Source organism: Clytia hemisphaerica, unplaced genomic scaffold (genome assembly GCF_902728285.1).
Source record: "Clytia hemisphaerica strain Z4C2 unplaced genomic scaffold, Clytia hemisphaerica genome assembly, whole genome shotgun sequence".
NCBI classification, from domain to species: Eukaryota; Metazoa; Cnidaria; class Hydrozoa; order Leptothecata; family Clytiidae; genus Clytia; species Clytia hemisphaerica.
The window spans coordinates 107,894-124,452 of NW_027103283.1; the positions used below are offsets into that span (position 1 = coordinate 107,894).

General features: G+C 34.4%; 2 protein-coding genes and 1 long non-coding RNA gene across 3 annotated transcripts; all 3 read right to left on the reverse strand.

Annotated features, from left to right (window-relative positions):
• Positions 1–1,655: 1,655 nt before the first annotated feature.
• Positions 1,656–5,616, reverse strand: LOC136805018 (uncharacterized). Its single transcript, XM_067061551.1, has 5 exons — positions 5,291–5,616; positions 4,702–4,831; positions 3,147–3,173; positions 2,640–2,768; positions 1,656–2,152 (listed from the first exon to the last, which is right to left on the reverse strand). Exons 1-5 carry the CDS (start codon positions 5,474–5,476, stop codon positions 1,656–1,658), a joined length of 969 nt encoding a protein of 322 aa, XP_066917652.1. The 5' UTR covers positions 5,477–5,616.
• Positions 5,617–6,309: 693 nt separating this feature from the next.
• On the reverse strand, positions 6,310–7,476 carry LOC136805098 (uncharacterized). Its single transcript, XR_010846336.1, has 3 exons — positions 7,402–7,476; positions 6,943–7,037; positions 6,310–6,370 (listed from the first exon to the last, which is right to left on the reverse strand). It is a non-coding gene; the product is annotated as an uncharacterized lncRNA (long non-coding RNA).
• Positions 7,477–11,298: 3,822 nt separating this feature from the next.
• On the reverse strand, positions 11,299–13,031 carry LOC136805027 (uncharacterized). The gene is made up of 2 exons (XM_067061562.1): positions 12,668–13,031; positions 11,299–12,400 (listed from the first exon to the last, which is right to left on the reverse strand). Exons 1-2 carry the CDS (start codon positions 12,967–12,969, stop codon positions 11,299–11,301), a joined length of 1,404 nt encoding a protein of 467 aa, XP_066917663.1. The 5' UTR covers positions 12,970–13,031.
• Positions 13,032–16,559: the final 3,528 nt, after the last annotated feature.

Here is a 16,559-nt window from a genome sequence, read left to right on the forward strand (position 1 = left end):
GTATTTCAAGTAGGCTGCCGAATACCAATACACGAGGACGATTGAACCATCCAAACTATCGTGACGTTGAAAAGAAACGATCAAATATTTCTGCAGGAGCTATCGCTGGAATCGTGCTAGGATCCTTAGCCGGTGTTCTTCTCATTATTTTAGGAGTTTTTTGCTGCTATCGTAAACGGCTGTTGTGTTTTTCAGCTTAAAATCCCTATTCTAAAAATGTAGACACTTTAACCGTTAAAAAAATTGACTTTTTTTATTTTTTCTAAGACTTTTGAAATGTATCGTGTAATACCTATGTTTGAAAAATAAATCTGTTATTGTTGAATAGATCCCATTGTCCGTTCTTCCGTTCGTTATGAGCTCCCCCGGACAAGAATCAGTTGACCCCACGGACAACCCAAATTATCCCCGGATAGAGCAAATTTACACCCCAGTCATAGCAAATTTTGATGCACCCTCCCAACTCATGTACGAGTGAGCATTTTCTGGAAGAGCCCAATGTGACGGAACCCGATCTTAGAAGGAAAAGATTGGATGGGGGCAAATTCCAGTCAAAAAACAGCCACAAAAAGGGTTTTCTGGATTTTGTTTAAAACTGGATAATTAATTTTTCCTGATTTTTTTTGCATGAAAGTAGGGTACCACCGTCAGTAAAAGATGGTTGAAGCAGATTTTCACGAAAACATTTTCTCGCCTCAATAATTGAATCATAAAATTAATGTAGCAAAGGAAAGGCTACTATTTCGGGGTGTATCGCCAACATGGCTCAATTAGCAGATATTTTCATCCTTAACACAAATTACCGTGTGCTATGAAAGCGAATGCAAACCAAAACCTGTTCAAAGTTCATCAAAAAATAAAACTTTTTTAACGCTGCTCTTGACAACTTTCACACCATTATATTCATTGATGGGCCTTCCAGTCGCTAGGCTTTTTGTTTCTTTGTATTTGTGTGCGAGTTATTTTGTATATTTTCTATGTTTTTTAGTTTGTTTGGACTGCGGGTCGGTTCAGGGTTATGGAATCTGGGGGAGGCTGAGTATTGGACATCCTTAAAACATGTTTAAAGCCGGTTTGATTTTTCTTTCTTTTAAGAATGTTTATATATATTTACCATATTTACAGGGATGTCTAGTTTTTTGGCTGTTTTTGCTTGCTGGTTTTGCCCATTTAATTTCATTTGTTTACCTTCTCTTCCTTTGTCGTTGGTTTTTTCTCTGTACTTTAAAAATTTTTATCATAAAACAAAACACATTACATTAATACTTCTAAAAATATATAAAAATTCCTCGATGGTTTTCCCATACTTTCTAAAATAGTCCAGAAAAAAACACTTGACAACTTGCTTCTTCAAGAAAACATTTAAAGCCCCTTGGTTTCGCATTCGAATGAAAAGTTCATTGATTCTGGGAGTCAGATTTTCAAACAAGAGTGTGCAACGTGCCATCCATGAAATTTAGAAAAACATTTTTTTCTAAAATTCACGAATTCACGCAGGAAAATATTTTTTTTCACGTTCATGCTGGTTTCACTATTCACGTGTCCACGGCAGAAAGAATTGATCAAAATAGAATATAGGGTAAAGTAGTACATCTCAATTATTACCCCCTAAATTGGAGTATACAATATTTAGATTTTAACATTATTCAAAAACATTATAAGCCTGCAATTCTAAATGACAACCAAGAAGAAGTGTAACCAAAGCATTCTTTTTCGTTCTCCGTAAAAGTCATTTTATCACCATTGGCTCCCACAAAGAAATCTTGAAAAGGACGATTCTCAATATCAACATCTGGTGAAGAGTATTTTTCATCCAGCAATGTGAAATCGTAGCCAGGAGTTCCTCCAGAATTTCTATTCATATCTGAAGATTTAGGACGGCTATTAGTATCATTTGTCCAATAATTGACCAATGCAAGGCCTGAATTTCTGGCTAATTTATTAGAAAAATCGAACCAAGCAGAATCATCTCTAGTGCATCCAATGTAGAATTTATCAAAATGCATTAGACTGTTCAACGTTTTGATGAATGACGTGTGGGCTAGGTAGTTCGGTTGACTGATATCAAGCCCATCTTTAAGGTCTTCAGACTTCAGAAAGCGAATGGGGGAGGTACTCCAACTTTTCAGGTCAGAAATCATCATTTCGTCTTCTATAATAAAGATTTGACTACTGATAATTCTCTACAAAAGAAGAATCTTGGGAAGTGGGAGTTTTTTTTTAATAGAATATGTTATGAATTTGAAAAAGGTCCTCCCAGAACAAAACGACCTCAGGATTAAGATATAAAAGTTTTTCAAGTTTATCGATGTTCACAGGGAATTTGCGATGTCAAGGGACGAATTTCAGTGTCCAGGGGCTCGATTTGTTGCTTGTTCTAAAGGTTGATATCGATGATATTGGAACGTCCAGGAGGATCTTTTAAAATAACATATCCTCCACCATTGAAAAACGCCATGCCTCCACCCCATGAAGGATTTTTCTTCTGGAAAAGCGAGACCCAGGGTGAATTAAAAAGCAGAAATCTTTTTAGACGTTGGATTTCTTATCGGAAACACTCAAAAAAGGCCAAAGAAGCTTTCTTTTTTTATGCTTCCTATCAGAAAAACGGCGTAGACTATATATCAAGCATGTCATACTTTTGCACAAAACTTTGATTTTTCTTGCATCTCTCCACGGATGGATGAAATATGGCAGATGCGATGAAGATGGTAAACCAAAGAAATGATCCAGCATTCTACACGAACTGTTTCGCCCATAAATGATATCTAAAATCAAAGGAAAAGGCGACAACTAAAGAAGAGATTATGATTTCAACAAACCCCACTGGATTTCATAGAGCTAAAAGATACCCCATCTATCCCGGTGGAGCTCGAGTTGCGAGAATGAAAAATGTCATCAAAATCCCATAATTTGGTAATGGTGATCAATGAAGGTTATTTTCTAAGTGGTTTTCAGTCGGGGACGATCTTTTTGGCCATTTTTTTTCTTTATTTCAAAACACTTTAAGACCGGATTAACCATTTTCCCAATGTCAAAGCTTGAGAGTTAAGAAAAGTTCGTTTTGTCGGCTGGTTTCCATTCAAGTTCGTTTTGTGGGCTGGTTTCCATTCAAGTTCGTTTTGTGGGCTGGTTTCCATTCTTACCTTCAGTGACAGCTGGTAAGGGAGCACCTATAAAAAAACAAGATTAGCATTATGAAATTTTTCAAGTACAACAAAAAACTATTTATTGGATTAACTCTAGACGAATTAACTTGAAAATGGAACATAACAACAACTTTTATCCTCTAAACCTCTAAGAGTTTCATTAATGAATAACGATGCCTCTAACTCCCTTACATATAGTCAATATCGTTCTCTACACCCCCCCCCCCCTCCAGCGGTTTGCTTGAATGCATGAATGGGCTTTTTTAGTTGCGTGAATGTGTGAAGATTGAAAAAAAATATGCGTGGATGTGTGAATTAAAAAAACTTGCGTGAACGTGAAAATCCACTTTTAGAATTTGATTGCACGAATGCGTGAATCTGCGCAAGTTTTTTGCGTGACTACGTGCAAATTTCCCAATTTTTAAATGGTTTCCTGATTTTTCTCGAAAATTTTTCCAATTTTCTGAAAAATCAGGATTGCGTGAAACTCGTAAAAAATTTGCGTGATTTTGTGAATTGAGGGTCCGCTGGAAGGGAGAGGGGAGGACAAAAATTTCGAATATGACTTAAGCATAAAATGTTTGAAGATGGAATGTTAACAAGAATCAGCTAAATTAAACTCTATAAGTACAGTTTACCATGAACATGAGTTTACGCGCTATCTAATTCGACACTCTACTATTCGATACGACCTTTTGTTCGATGATTTTGAAAGTAACCGTAAACAATAAACCTCATAATCGAAGCTCTTCTATTAGATAAGCTCCCTTATTCGATGAAAATCCAACCCAAGTTGAAAATCGAATTACAGAGTGTTAACTGTATATTAAAGGGGAATTAATATGTGTGATTTTCAATGAAACTTATGATTATATTCTGAAAGAGCTCATTAACACGATTCCAAAAATATATAATTCATAGTTATTTACTTTTTCTATACCGAATAATAGACAATTTAAAATCACCTTATATCACCATGGCAACAAAATTTGTGACGTATAATGCGCATGAGTAGGTTTTTAGATTTTAGTAAAAAGAGAGAGAAATGAAAGAGAGCAAAGAGAGAGTATTTTTAGTTTTTGATGTGAAAAGAGTTTTCTGAGATTGTGAAAAGTACGAAAAAAAAACATGTCTAGATCCAGTGATTCTTCGTCTACAAACAGTAGCTCTGACGAGTATTCTAATAATATAACATTCATGTAAAACTCCTTTCAAGCTTCTTCCCTTTTTTACTACTGCAGACTTTTAAAACATTATGGTTATTCATCCGCGCAACCTACGTCACAAAATAGAGGGAGGGTGTAATTTTCTCCTTCTTAGAACCGAAAAAGAGCAATCTTTAAAGCTAAATAATTAAGTAAATAAACAAGATTTTTAAATAGTTCTTTTTTTATTAAACTCCATTTTTAATCTTCTTCCTGTCCAGGCAAAAAAATGGAATGCCAAATCTCAAATATTAATTCTCCTTTAAGAACCCCTAAAATGTTGAAAGATATTAGAAAAGACTGGCTATAAGATCTCATTCTTTCATATACCGAAAGTGTGCACTTACCAAGTGTTTCATTACAATGTTTTCCAAAGTAGGGTGGAAGACAATTGACACATTCATATGACTTTGTAGGACGGATCGGTGAGCAAAAACTACCATGTTCACATAAGTTTGGATTTCCTGTACAAGGATTCTAAACACGAAAAAAAGTTCATAAAGGAATGGAATGGTAAAAAGCACAACATATTGCCTGACAGTATTTTGAGAATATTTTACTGACTGTCTACAAAAGAAAAAACAAAAGTTTTTGATATTTTTTAAAATGTTTATACAATTGTCAAAGTCAATTCGAACGAGTCAATCGGGCTATGCGTGAATTTCTCAAATTTATATTCTGGTCTGTAAAATACCAACCAGACGGGTGGACTAATAAATCTCCAATTACCCATATCTACCACTGGACAAGGTTTAAAGGCACTTGAAAATCTTTAGATCTAAAGGAGCCCCTTAAAAAGGTAGGCCCCCTACCAAGATGCTTCCCCCTGGAAAAAAATAGGAAGATTCGAAGATGTTCGAAGGTTTAATGGGCGTAGTATTAGTGTTGTGCAAAATAAATCTTAGTAGAGAAAAGTGTAACACACGATCAACTGACCTTCATTTCATAAGCTACATATTCCACATTTATTCTGGAGGTTTTTGGTGAAGCTCGGAATACTGTCGCGTGAATTTTGCATCTGTTTTTCACCACAGAATAGCTTATTGCAACACACTCGGCAAGGTCCATACATCTCAAAAAACATTGCATTTTTGTCTTCCCATCGTTGAAGCTGATATACATACTTGAAGTGTAAGCAAACTTCAACTTGATAAATCGCACGGTTTCAATTGCGACATTTGGTGATGCTATATTATGCTGAATGATTTTTGTTTTAGGGCCCCATAATTCTTGTTGAGTGGACAAAGTAACCGCCAAATACAGTAAAGTTAATATTTTCAAAGTCATCTTCGGTATATGAAAATATGATATTTGTCTTATCTTTTCAGTTCGGTCAACTTATAAAATAGTTGCATGGTTATGAATTTTTTTAGACGATTTATTTCACTTCAGATTTTCAATGTTGGAAATTACAAATAAATCATAAATCAACTATTGAATTTTCTCAGTACTTGACCGAAAATGTTTTTTGGTAACCAAGAAACCTAAACAATGACATCAATGAATTTTAAAAATTTAAAATCAACCTGCACTATTGGTTATTTTTCTTTTTCTCAATTCGGTGGATTCTCAATTTTTAAATATTTCATCAAGGATACTTATTCATAGAGATTATTTATAGCAATGTTTCGCATTGGGGGGGGGGATTCTAGAGGGATTTCTCTCAAAAAGGATAACTTGTAACTTGTCAGAAAATTACTCTTTATACTTTGGACTTTAAAAACCAAATCTCATTCATCTAGTTTAGGCCACTCGTCTCAGATATAAACAAAAGCCAGTGCCGTAGCCAAAAAAAATCTCGATTTTTCTGAATTTGCATTAAAAATATATATTTCATGAATAACCAAACTGAATTACAAGATCATAATTTGGAAGTATAACTTTAAAATTAATTCAATCAATTTGGCTTCATCCTTTCCTCAGACATAAGTGTATATTTAAAAATTAAGAATATAAAGTTCATCATTTGGCAGTAGCCACGCATCGTGTCTCCTTGCAGTATGCTTTTCCTTGGTGCTAAGAATCAAAACATAAAAAATATAAGTATTGACAAAAATGAAACATCTACACATGAACTACATAATCCGTTAAAAAAAGAACGCTACAGTTCCAACTTGTCCTGAGGCCGCTCACCTTATTGGTGATTGAAGAGTTTGCACTGTTTAAGTGTACTAGGTTTGATTGGTAAAAGGTTTTATAGAAAAAGTTGCAAATTGATGCTCTCCATTGATGACCTCCATTGATGCCCTCCATAACAGCCCCCCCCCCAGTCGGTACTAAAATCTCAGGCAGAAGGGTTTTCAAGAATTTTCTGCATACCACCACCCCATTTTAGAGAAGCGGTATTTTAGTACCCATCTACTATAAATTTGAGGGATATTTTGATACAGAGGCCACCCCTTTTTGGTCTTCGGAGGACAAATGTTTTCTTCTCGGGAGCAATTTTCGCAAAAATGGTGATTTTTGCAACATAATAAATTCTTTATAAGAACTCTTTATAAGCACTATTCCCGCGTTCTTGTTTTCAAGAAAAGAAAGACCCATATGCTAGTCCACCCTGGTTAAAAAAAACACTTGTTACAACTTACCATTGAATGGGATCCTATCTCGAGTGGTTTTGAACAATTTTCACATTTGAAGCATGTCTTGTGGAAATCTTTTCCCATTGAAAATACCCGTTGTGCTGATGATGAAAGAAGAAATCCTATTGCTTTGAAAGTAACTTCTCATAAAATTTGTTTTTTCCATAGAACAATTAAAAAATTGAATCTTTCACAAAAACTTTTTAAGGACAAAGTTCTTATCCCAATGACTGACGAGATAGGCGGGCAAATAAACAGTTGGAATTGAGGGTTGTAATGTTTCCGAATCCTGATAAATATATAGAATAAGTAATTGTTTGGATAAAAATTCGTAAGATCATAAGTTTTGTCTAAAATTTAAGTAAATAAATGAATATTCTAGAATTTGGTCCAAATCTCAGCTGTACGGACTCAAACTTTGTTTAAACATGGTTTAAAAGCTTATTTAAAAAGTTGAGTACTTACCAAAATATACCGGTTTTTTGCAGGTTGGACAGGATGCAGGCATTCTTTTCTTATTTTTTGATTATATCAATATTATTATACAATCTGTGCGATAAAAGATTTCTTAACTTAATAAAATGGTTAAGGGTTAAGTTAACTGCTTGTCCCACAAGTTCTTTTAATATTATCATTCTCAAATTTTAGTTTAAAAAGAAAATATATTATGTCAGGAGAACTGTTAATTATGTTGTTGTGACCTTTCAAGTTACACAAACTCAATATTTGACCTCGGAAATTTATACGGTTTTTAAAACTCATTTTTTGTTTCTTTATTTTATCTTTAGATAGTCTAGCTTGGTTTAACTTACAGCTCATGAGAAAGCATGATTTGAAAGTTTCATTTTTCCATAAGTGTTCCCGTTTCATATCAGACACATGTCTCGTATCAGGACGGTGTCTCCCTATTGTTATATTTTCCTGAATAAACCACATCCGTACAAACTCAAGCTTTTAAATCAAAATTGATGAGCAAGCAAACGATATCACTCTTCTTTGAAAAAAAGGCTGCGTTTAGACCAACTGGCATTTGTAATTTGGCATTTGCTCACGAGGGATTCGATTTTAATAGTTTTTCCATTGTATTTTCTGTCATGGCATTTAAGGAATCGTCTTTTTAGAGTCATTACTGAAAAGGTGATTCCCTCAAGTTCAACTTTGACAGATCAAACAATGAAAAGCATGGAATTTCTCAAAAACTGCAGTCATTCAAACTGAAACATTTTGCCGTAGGGCTAGCCTATGGCAAATCTTGCAAATTTTACAATCTATAGAAAGAACTGAATAAAAAACGTGGAAATACTTTAAAAAATCAAAAATGTCATTTTTTCTCTTTGTTTTGGTTCCTTTGTTTGATTTGAAATGCCAGAAAAGGGGATTCCTTTGCTCAAAATTGCATTTCAAATGCCAACGAAATGCCAACACGTTGGCATCATTAGGCATTTGACAAACCAAACAATTGCGCGGAACAATAGAATTCAAAAGAATACTACAAGTAATTACAAATGCCAGGCTGGTCTAAACGCAGCCAAAACCTTTAATCAATATAAACTTATACCCAAACGAGACACCGTCATAATTAAGTATTGTTTTGCATAATTTGAGGTACACCACGTACAATTAAAAATGATATTCTTACAATGAAATAAATTGTATCTTAATTACGTTTTTCTTCTTATCCAAAACACCCAATAAACCAATGTTAGCAGCAAAACAGGGGAACCCTTTTGGCTTTTTTGGTTTTCCCGATGAAAAAAAACACACAAAAAAACACAACCTTGACTTTTTACGAATAACTTTAATCTTCTTCTCATTTTCTACTTAGCATATTCTCAAAACTCCGGCTCCTACGCTTGTGATGCCAATAAGTTGTTGAAGGTTAAACCAACATTGTGTGCCAGGTACGTAAAATAAATTGAGAAAGAGCTGAGCTTGCGAATAGAAAAAGTCGCCTACACCCTTCGAGGAACCACCTCTTTAGCTCCAAAGTGAACTACCATCATAAAAAGTCTTATGATAATTTTGACAGGTCAATAAGATTATCAAAAGTTCAACAAAAAAAATGTTTATTCTAAATTTGTCAATTTCTCCTAAGGAAGTAAACACGACCGTTTTCGGTTTCATGGTTATAAGAAGGATATTTCTAATTAGCTAGACTAACCAAACATGCTAATTGGGTCGAAAAAGACAAGTTTGACCGATTAAATAGATGACATATAAATGTTTAAAAGTTTTCGATCAATGGAGAAAACACGACGTGTTAAAAATTTGAACTTAGAAATGGCGATTGACAATATCATCATCAATCTTAGATTAGCCCTTCAACCCTATTATTATCAAGCTTTTTGGGGGTTCCTATAACACCCTTTTTTATGAGAACAAACTATATAAGAACATAATGCTTCGATGGCCAGAATGTTAAGAACAAGTTAAGAACATTTTTAAACTTTGGAGCCTCTAAAACATCCGAGGGGGTATCTAGAGATGGAATGGAGTTGAAACTTGGCAGAAATGTTCTCTAGCATGAAAGGAATTTAAAAAAGAAAAAGATTTGGGTTGTTGGTGTCATCATAAAGACAGTAAGCTTCACATTTACCGCTGACCAGTAGAAAAAGACCTTCTACTATAATTGCAGTAAAGGTTACCTAACAAGACGACTTGAAGTCAAAAATTTCGCCTAAAGTTTAAACTGCATGGGAAAAACAAGAAGTATAGAGATGGGAGCTAATCTGAAATCTACTTTACATCGAGCCTTGATGAAACAATTTTATATGAACAATCAGGCTCAAAATCGCTTAAAAGATAAGACCAATTTAAGAACAATGGTTGTTTAATTCTTAAGAACTAATAACCAAAGGGTATATCACCGTCTATCAAGAGTTGTTAATTTGATTCTTATAAAGTACATGCTTATAAGAAAAATAAATATGCTCATATTACGCGCCATTCCTTATTTACTTTGTAAGAATTAATTCCCGAAGGGCATATCGCCGTCTATCAAGAGTTATTGATTTGATTCTTATAAAGTATATGCTTATAAGAATAAAAGAACAAATCCAAACTGTGAAGCTAAAAACACAGGATATATGACGTAGTCCAAAGAAAACCTGCGAAAATCGTCCGTGGTTATACGAGCGTGTAATTTGTAAATTAAATTTAGTGGGTCCGTCCACCGTATCGAGTACTTTCGTTTTCTAATTTTTTTTCCGACCCGCCGCCGCGACCCACCGCGAAAGCTGATCGTAATACTTTCGCTAGGCGAAATTGATAAAAAATTTTCAACTCAGTTTTAATTTTCTGAAAGATATTTGCCGGTTTTTACCATAGCGCCTTTAAAATAAATGCTGAAGATTAGTAATGTTTTTTCAAAAATTAATGACGTCGATTTTTATGACATCATCATTTTTATAAAATTTCTTTAGAATTTTCTGAAAGATCTTATTGATACCTAAAACTTATCAAAATTTGAAGTTTATTGGATAACCAAATCAAAAGTTTTGCTAATTTTAAGATTTCGAGATTTTACAGGCTTTTAGCTGGATTTTATGACATACCATCATAAAAAAACCCTGATCTAATGAGCGAATGATGGTAAAATTTTGTATACATGTTGCTCATAAGATTATACTAGAAGTTTCAGAGCGTTGAAAAAACTTTTTAGTGAGTTATTAGCAAAAAAGCGCCAGGGTGTTTTAAAAATAGGGTTAAATAAAAAACAAACTTTCTTAGCCCTATTCGGCCAAGGGGGGCTGTTTCTGTTCGGAGGGCAAATTATTGGTAATAGCTCCTGAAATAAGAGACTTTTACCATGAGATTTCTGTAAATGCCTAACTTTTATTCAGCTTCAAAATAAAAAAAATTTGACACTTAAAAATTTTCACACCTTGAGCATGATGACATTTCTGACAGTAAGGTGTCCCAAAAATTGACACTTTTCCAATACGAATTTATTTTTTATGTCAAATATATCGTTTAAACCGTAATTTAATGAATATTTAGGATAAAATAAGTATTTCAAACTCAGGCAACTTTTTTATAAAGCCTTTGTTAGAATACAATAGCTATTTATGAGAACAAAGGAAATTTTCGGCTTTTGCTCATTATGGGCATGATGAGTGACGTCACCAAAAAAAAATTTGTTAAAAGTTACCTTATGTGACAAGGATCTTGTGTGCCAAATTTCATCCAAAAAGACCCACTAGATCAAAAGTTAAGGGGTGGTACAGGATCAGCCCCCCCCCCCCTAGTTCTGAACTGCCCCTAAAAGCCTAGGTTAGAATAGAATAGGGTTAGAGTCTAGCCAATTGCTAAATTTTCTTCTACAATCTGCAGCCCTTTTCTAGCAACAATTTAAACACAATTCTAATTATAACTGGGTGAAACAGTATTTAGTATTCGTCTCTTGAATTTACCGATTTGTTTCTTAAGGCTCTTGTTCATTGTGACATATAAAATAGGATCAATGATCCCATTCAAAAACGCGACAACCAAAGTTGTTCTCGCCAATATACTATCACTGTAGACGATACTGGGCGCTGCGTTTGTGATTTTCAATAGATCATGCAAGGCATGTGGTGTCCAACAACAAGCAAATGTTATGACGATCACCGAACACATTTTAGCAGAACGTATACAACGAGCGTCAAGATATTGACGAGTTTTCTTTTTACTCAATACAGGACGTGAAGAAATATTTTGAGGTCTTGCTTCACATACACTTGATGAATGAGCTTTTTGAATGATCAATTCATTTGGGCGCGTTGTGAATAACTGCTGATTTCGAAGTTCTAGAGCGTTATCTTGATGTTTTGTTGCACTATTACTGGTTTTTGTTGTTAGAGCTTGAATGATGAGTTTCTCAGAAGGCTCTGTGGAGACATCTGAGGGTTTTAGCTTACTGTTACAGTTTTCATTTTGTTTTTTAGTTATCTTGTTATCCGAATATTCGCAGATAGGCGTTATTGTTGCAAGAACTGGTACTGTAAGCTCGTTCGGAGATTCCAGAGCAAGTTTTGAAAATGTGTTTTGACTTGACTGAGCTGTATCATTTGCGGTATTGCTAACAGATAAGAGCTGGTCAACTGTAGATTTCGGATCATGTATAAATTTCCTTTTCGGGGATATAGTTTTGTTACCAGATGTAGATTCCAAAGTCAACTCACCATGTGGAATGTTAAGCCCTTTGTTATCCTTACTCCCAACACCATCTTCAATACAATTCCTCTTTAGATTTTCTGTATGTCTTTTAACTTCACCATAAATTTTCACATTCGTAGTAATAGTTAATAAGTACATAAAAACGGTGAAGCAAACGGTTATAGCATCTCCGATACGGGAACTCAATCCAGTGGTTAAAGCTACGGCACCGAAACAAATTGTGACGCACCATATTGTGAGGTTGATGATGGCAACTTTTTTGAAATTTATTGCTTGATATCGGAAAGGGTACTTGATGGCTATGAACCTAGAATCCAAATAAAGGAAGTAAAAAAAAATACTTAAAATCTAGATGCTACAATGCAAAATCGATTCAAATATGGCGCTATGCCTTTTTTTGATATGCTATGTTTGTTGTTGATATTAAAGGGATGGTTCCTCGAAATAACTCGTGCTCCAGGAATGTGAAGCAGGGATGCAAAAGTCTTTGCTAAAAATTGCCTAAAAAGAAGAGGAAAAAAAGAGCTTCTCAATTTCAAATACTTTTTCGAATGACATGACATACATAACTTACCTATCAAGAGTCACAGGGATATAGGTTAAATACGAAAATATGACGGCTGTTGTGAACAAATTCACTGATAGATTGACTTTCTCTGCATCTTTCTTCTTAGGTGAATATAGGAAGGATGATCTGGCAACTCCAACTAATCCTTCAAGGGTGTGAGCAAAGAAGAGGTTGACCAGGAAAAGACTACAGATTTGACATCTCAATTGACGCTTAAGGAGGATGAAGACGATTAGGATGATGTTCAAGAATATGACCAAACTACATTCGATCAAAAGAACCATTAAATGCCATTGGGATAAATCCATTAAGTGATATTTTATTGAAACTATTGATCTGCTCAGAGCTGATCTAAGAAATAAACATATGTATTTTAGCAAATGGATACTAATAACCTGTTCATTGAAATTCTTGAGAGTTCAGAGTTTAAAACTTTCCTGTGGTCTTAATACTGCCTAAACTTGATCACCGAGGCAGAGATGAGTTATATTCTACTTTTTAGTATCTTGTACGGCAATATGGGGCAATTTTACATTAACGAGTACCTGCCTCGTCTTAGAATTTCGCTTCGATTAACCATGTGATTTTTTTCGTGATTTTTAACTGAAGAAACAAGAAAGTTCGCTCCCGGCTAAATATTTTTACGAATCCCGAAATCGCTGGTCGGATGTAGTAAACAACCACCCATTGATCGAGAAAATCAATGATGGACCCAACCTCGGCCCCAAGCCTCTTATTTTTTATATATTTCAGATCACTCATCAAGTAACAACCAAATAAGAACGTCGGGATCTTTTTTTCTGATTCTACCTTTTTCGTATGGCTTTTCATATATTTAATATTCATTACGCCTCATTTTAACCAACTTGCCTTGCCTTGATTCACCCGTGAGGTGAAACATTAAGAAAGTCTTTTTTCTACTTTTTGCGATCTTTTTATGTCTGTCAACAAAACTTGTTGGCACTAATGATATGCCAACACTTCTTAAAACATCCCAAAATCATTACGGGTGTTCGTTTTCAAATAGAATAACTACTTGAAACGACATTCTCACATTTGTAATGTGTTCCGAAAAGACTACTATCACACGCCCTCCTCACAGACCCACTGGAAAAATTTATCATCCCCATTGGAAGATTCTCTGTCCCCACTGAAAATAATTAGATCTTGTGGAATCTTTTCCACCCTCACCTGAAGCTTTTAGCTCGAAAAGAATTGAATTCAAATAAATCCCAAGTCATAAAAAACATGGGAATATCAATCCCCATCGAGTTTTGGTCCGTCATTTCTACCCCCAGTGTCTGAAAAAATCCTACCTGGTCTATGAGAAGGGGGTGTATTATCAGTTTTGGTGCAAATGCGCAGGTGCTAACAAAATAACAACGTCTTAAAATATTACTTTGTGAAGCACACTTTGTATCTAAGGCTGAACATAATTTGATAAATTTTGAGAAGAATGTTGGTCATGTGAAGATAAAAAGAGAAAATGATCTTGCAAATAATAAATAGAAGAATACAACTCATAGTATGAAAAGTAAAATTTTCGAAAAGATAATGGCTTTTTGAAAATCTTTATCAAGAAGAAAAGCGAAGATTATATGTACTTCTTTCATCAAGGGAAACGGAAAGTTCTCTTCGTGACATTGTTCTCAAAATTGAAATAGAAATTATTTGCTACTTATCGAAAAAAGGAACATGGAACAAAGCAACTTACACTCATTATCTCACCCACATAAATAAAACATTCCTAATGGATTGATAAGAAAAGTATTAGAGACACTCGTCTTTAACAAAAGTCATGAAGTTTATTCTCCTCCTATTGAAGGAACTGGCCAAAATATCGTCCCAAGTGGAAAATTTTACCGAAATTTGATTCCACATTTAAAATAATCAAAGAAACAAATCCTTGTCTAAAATTATTGTGCTACTTCTCTATTTTCACTGTACGTTCTGACTTGAAAGCAAAGGAATTCAAATCCTCAGCCATTATTTTTATCCCCACCGGCTGAAAAAATCCTCCCGAGTCTGTGAACTTTGTTGGAATTTTCAGCATTTAACGACTTGAAAATGACCTATCGCTTACTGCACCTCTTGTAGGTTACCTCAGTATGGTGGAATGCCACTGAAAAACCCAACCCCCGGCACTGACCTTGATGGCCGACGGGGACATGCCGCTGGAGTTTGAAAAGTGGGCCCTGTCAGAGATATGAAAGTTGGGTAAATTTGGGACCCTGTCGGAAGGAAAACCGAAAAAAAATTCAAATTTTCAACCTGAAAAGTGGCAAAAAATGACGAAATGTAGACAAAATATTGAACAAATTTCGAATTTCCACCCTGAAAATTGTCCAAAATAACCAAAAGACGACCATGTCAGGTACAAATGTTGAACATTTGGGATTTGTCAGGTATCTTCAGGTGAGATTCAACCCAAAAACCTGATAGTCTTTTCAAAAAGCCTACTATACTAAAGAATAAAGAACATCTTCTCAGTATGTCAAATTTTACGGCAATCGAAAAAAATCGTACCGAAAAGTAAAAAATTTGCAAGGGTGGTACATGTGGAAAAAGTTGAAATGAGATAGGGTCGAGGTTGCAAATCATAAATAGGAATTAATTCCAAAAACCTTTTCTGATGCAGAAAAATATTTCACCCAAATAAACTCCAACCCAAGCTCCATCTTTGGTTCAAAGGTAATTTTCAAACTGGCATACAGCATGAAGATAGATTCATTCTATAACTTATGAACATTTCCAAACAGAAAGGACCCTCCATTTATTAGAATTTATAGAATTATTTTAATCTCCACTTAAATGCCGTTAATTCCAATCGACCCATTTATGAAGCACCTGCGTGTAATTAGCGAGTTTATGTATTTGCACTTTTGAGGACGGTAGAGTGACTGTAGCCATTTAGAATAACCCGCACTTCTGACCCGAAAAATTGAGGACGGTAAAAGTGTTGACATACCGACGTCCTCAACTGGTCAAGATCTAGTCAAATTAGAACCTTAGCGTTTCCGTCGCAGAAAAAAAGTTTCTGCCAGGTAAAAAATTAAACCTGAAAATCGCGAAAGTTTTCTTTCACGAAAAATAAACTTTCCTACTCAGTTTTGCACTGTTTGCTAAATTTTTACGTGTTTTATGAGTGTTTTTGTTACCAAAAAGGTAAATTTTATATGTATTCGTGAAAGTTTTATCTGGGAAATTTCGGCTAAAATCATAATTCGCGAAACTTTTTGCCCTAAAAATAAGAGCAGTTCAAATATCCGGAAGTCGAAATTTCTCAGATCTACAGATGATCATTTAAAAAATTTGATAAGTGTTTTCCATTCATTTCTTCTCGATATCAAAATCTTTTTAACAGTTTCCATTAAATACAAATTCACCGAATTTTTGCACCTCAGTCCAAGCAAGAACTTTTAATTCTAATTTTTTTTTTAACAAATATAAGGTGCAAAAAGGAAAAAAAAAGATCTTTGCGTCTATTTTTGAAAAACTGGCTTCTTTTATCCAATTTTCCAATCTGGAGCTAGAGCTAAATAATTACATAAAAGCTATAAAGATATATATTTTCCCAAATCACTACATGGGCCCATTGATTTCATTATAAAAGACAAAGGGCTCAGATTTATTTAAAAACGTGTAAAAACCCTGATTTTTTGTATCTGATTCTAGAAAAAGGGAGGGGGTAGAAAAGTTTACATGGACACTTCAATTTTTTACCAATTTCTCCGAACCCATTGAATTGAAAAAAAATTATAAAATGGAAAATGAAAGGAAAATAATGGAAATGAAAAAGTGAAGAATTTTTCTACACTGGTTCAAAAATGATGATACTTTTTAGAAGAATATTTTATCTTAGATTTTCTTTGAACCACGTTGATTGAAAAAAGGTAAA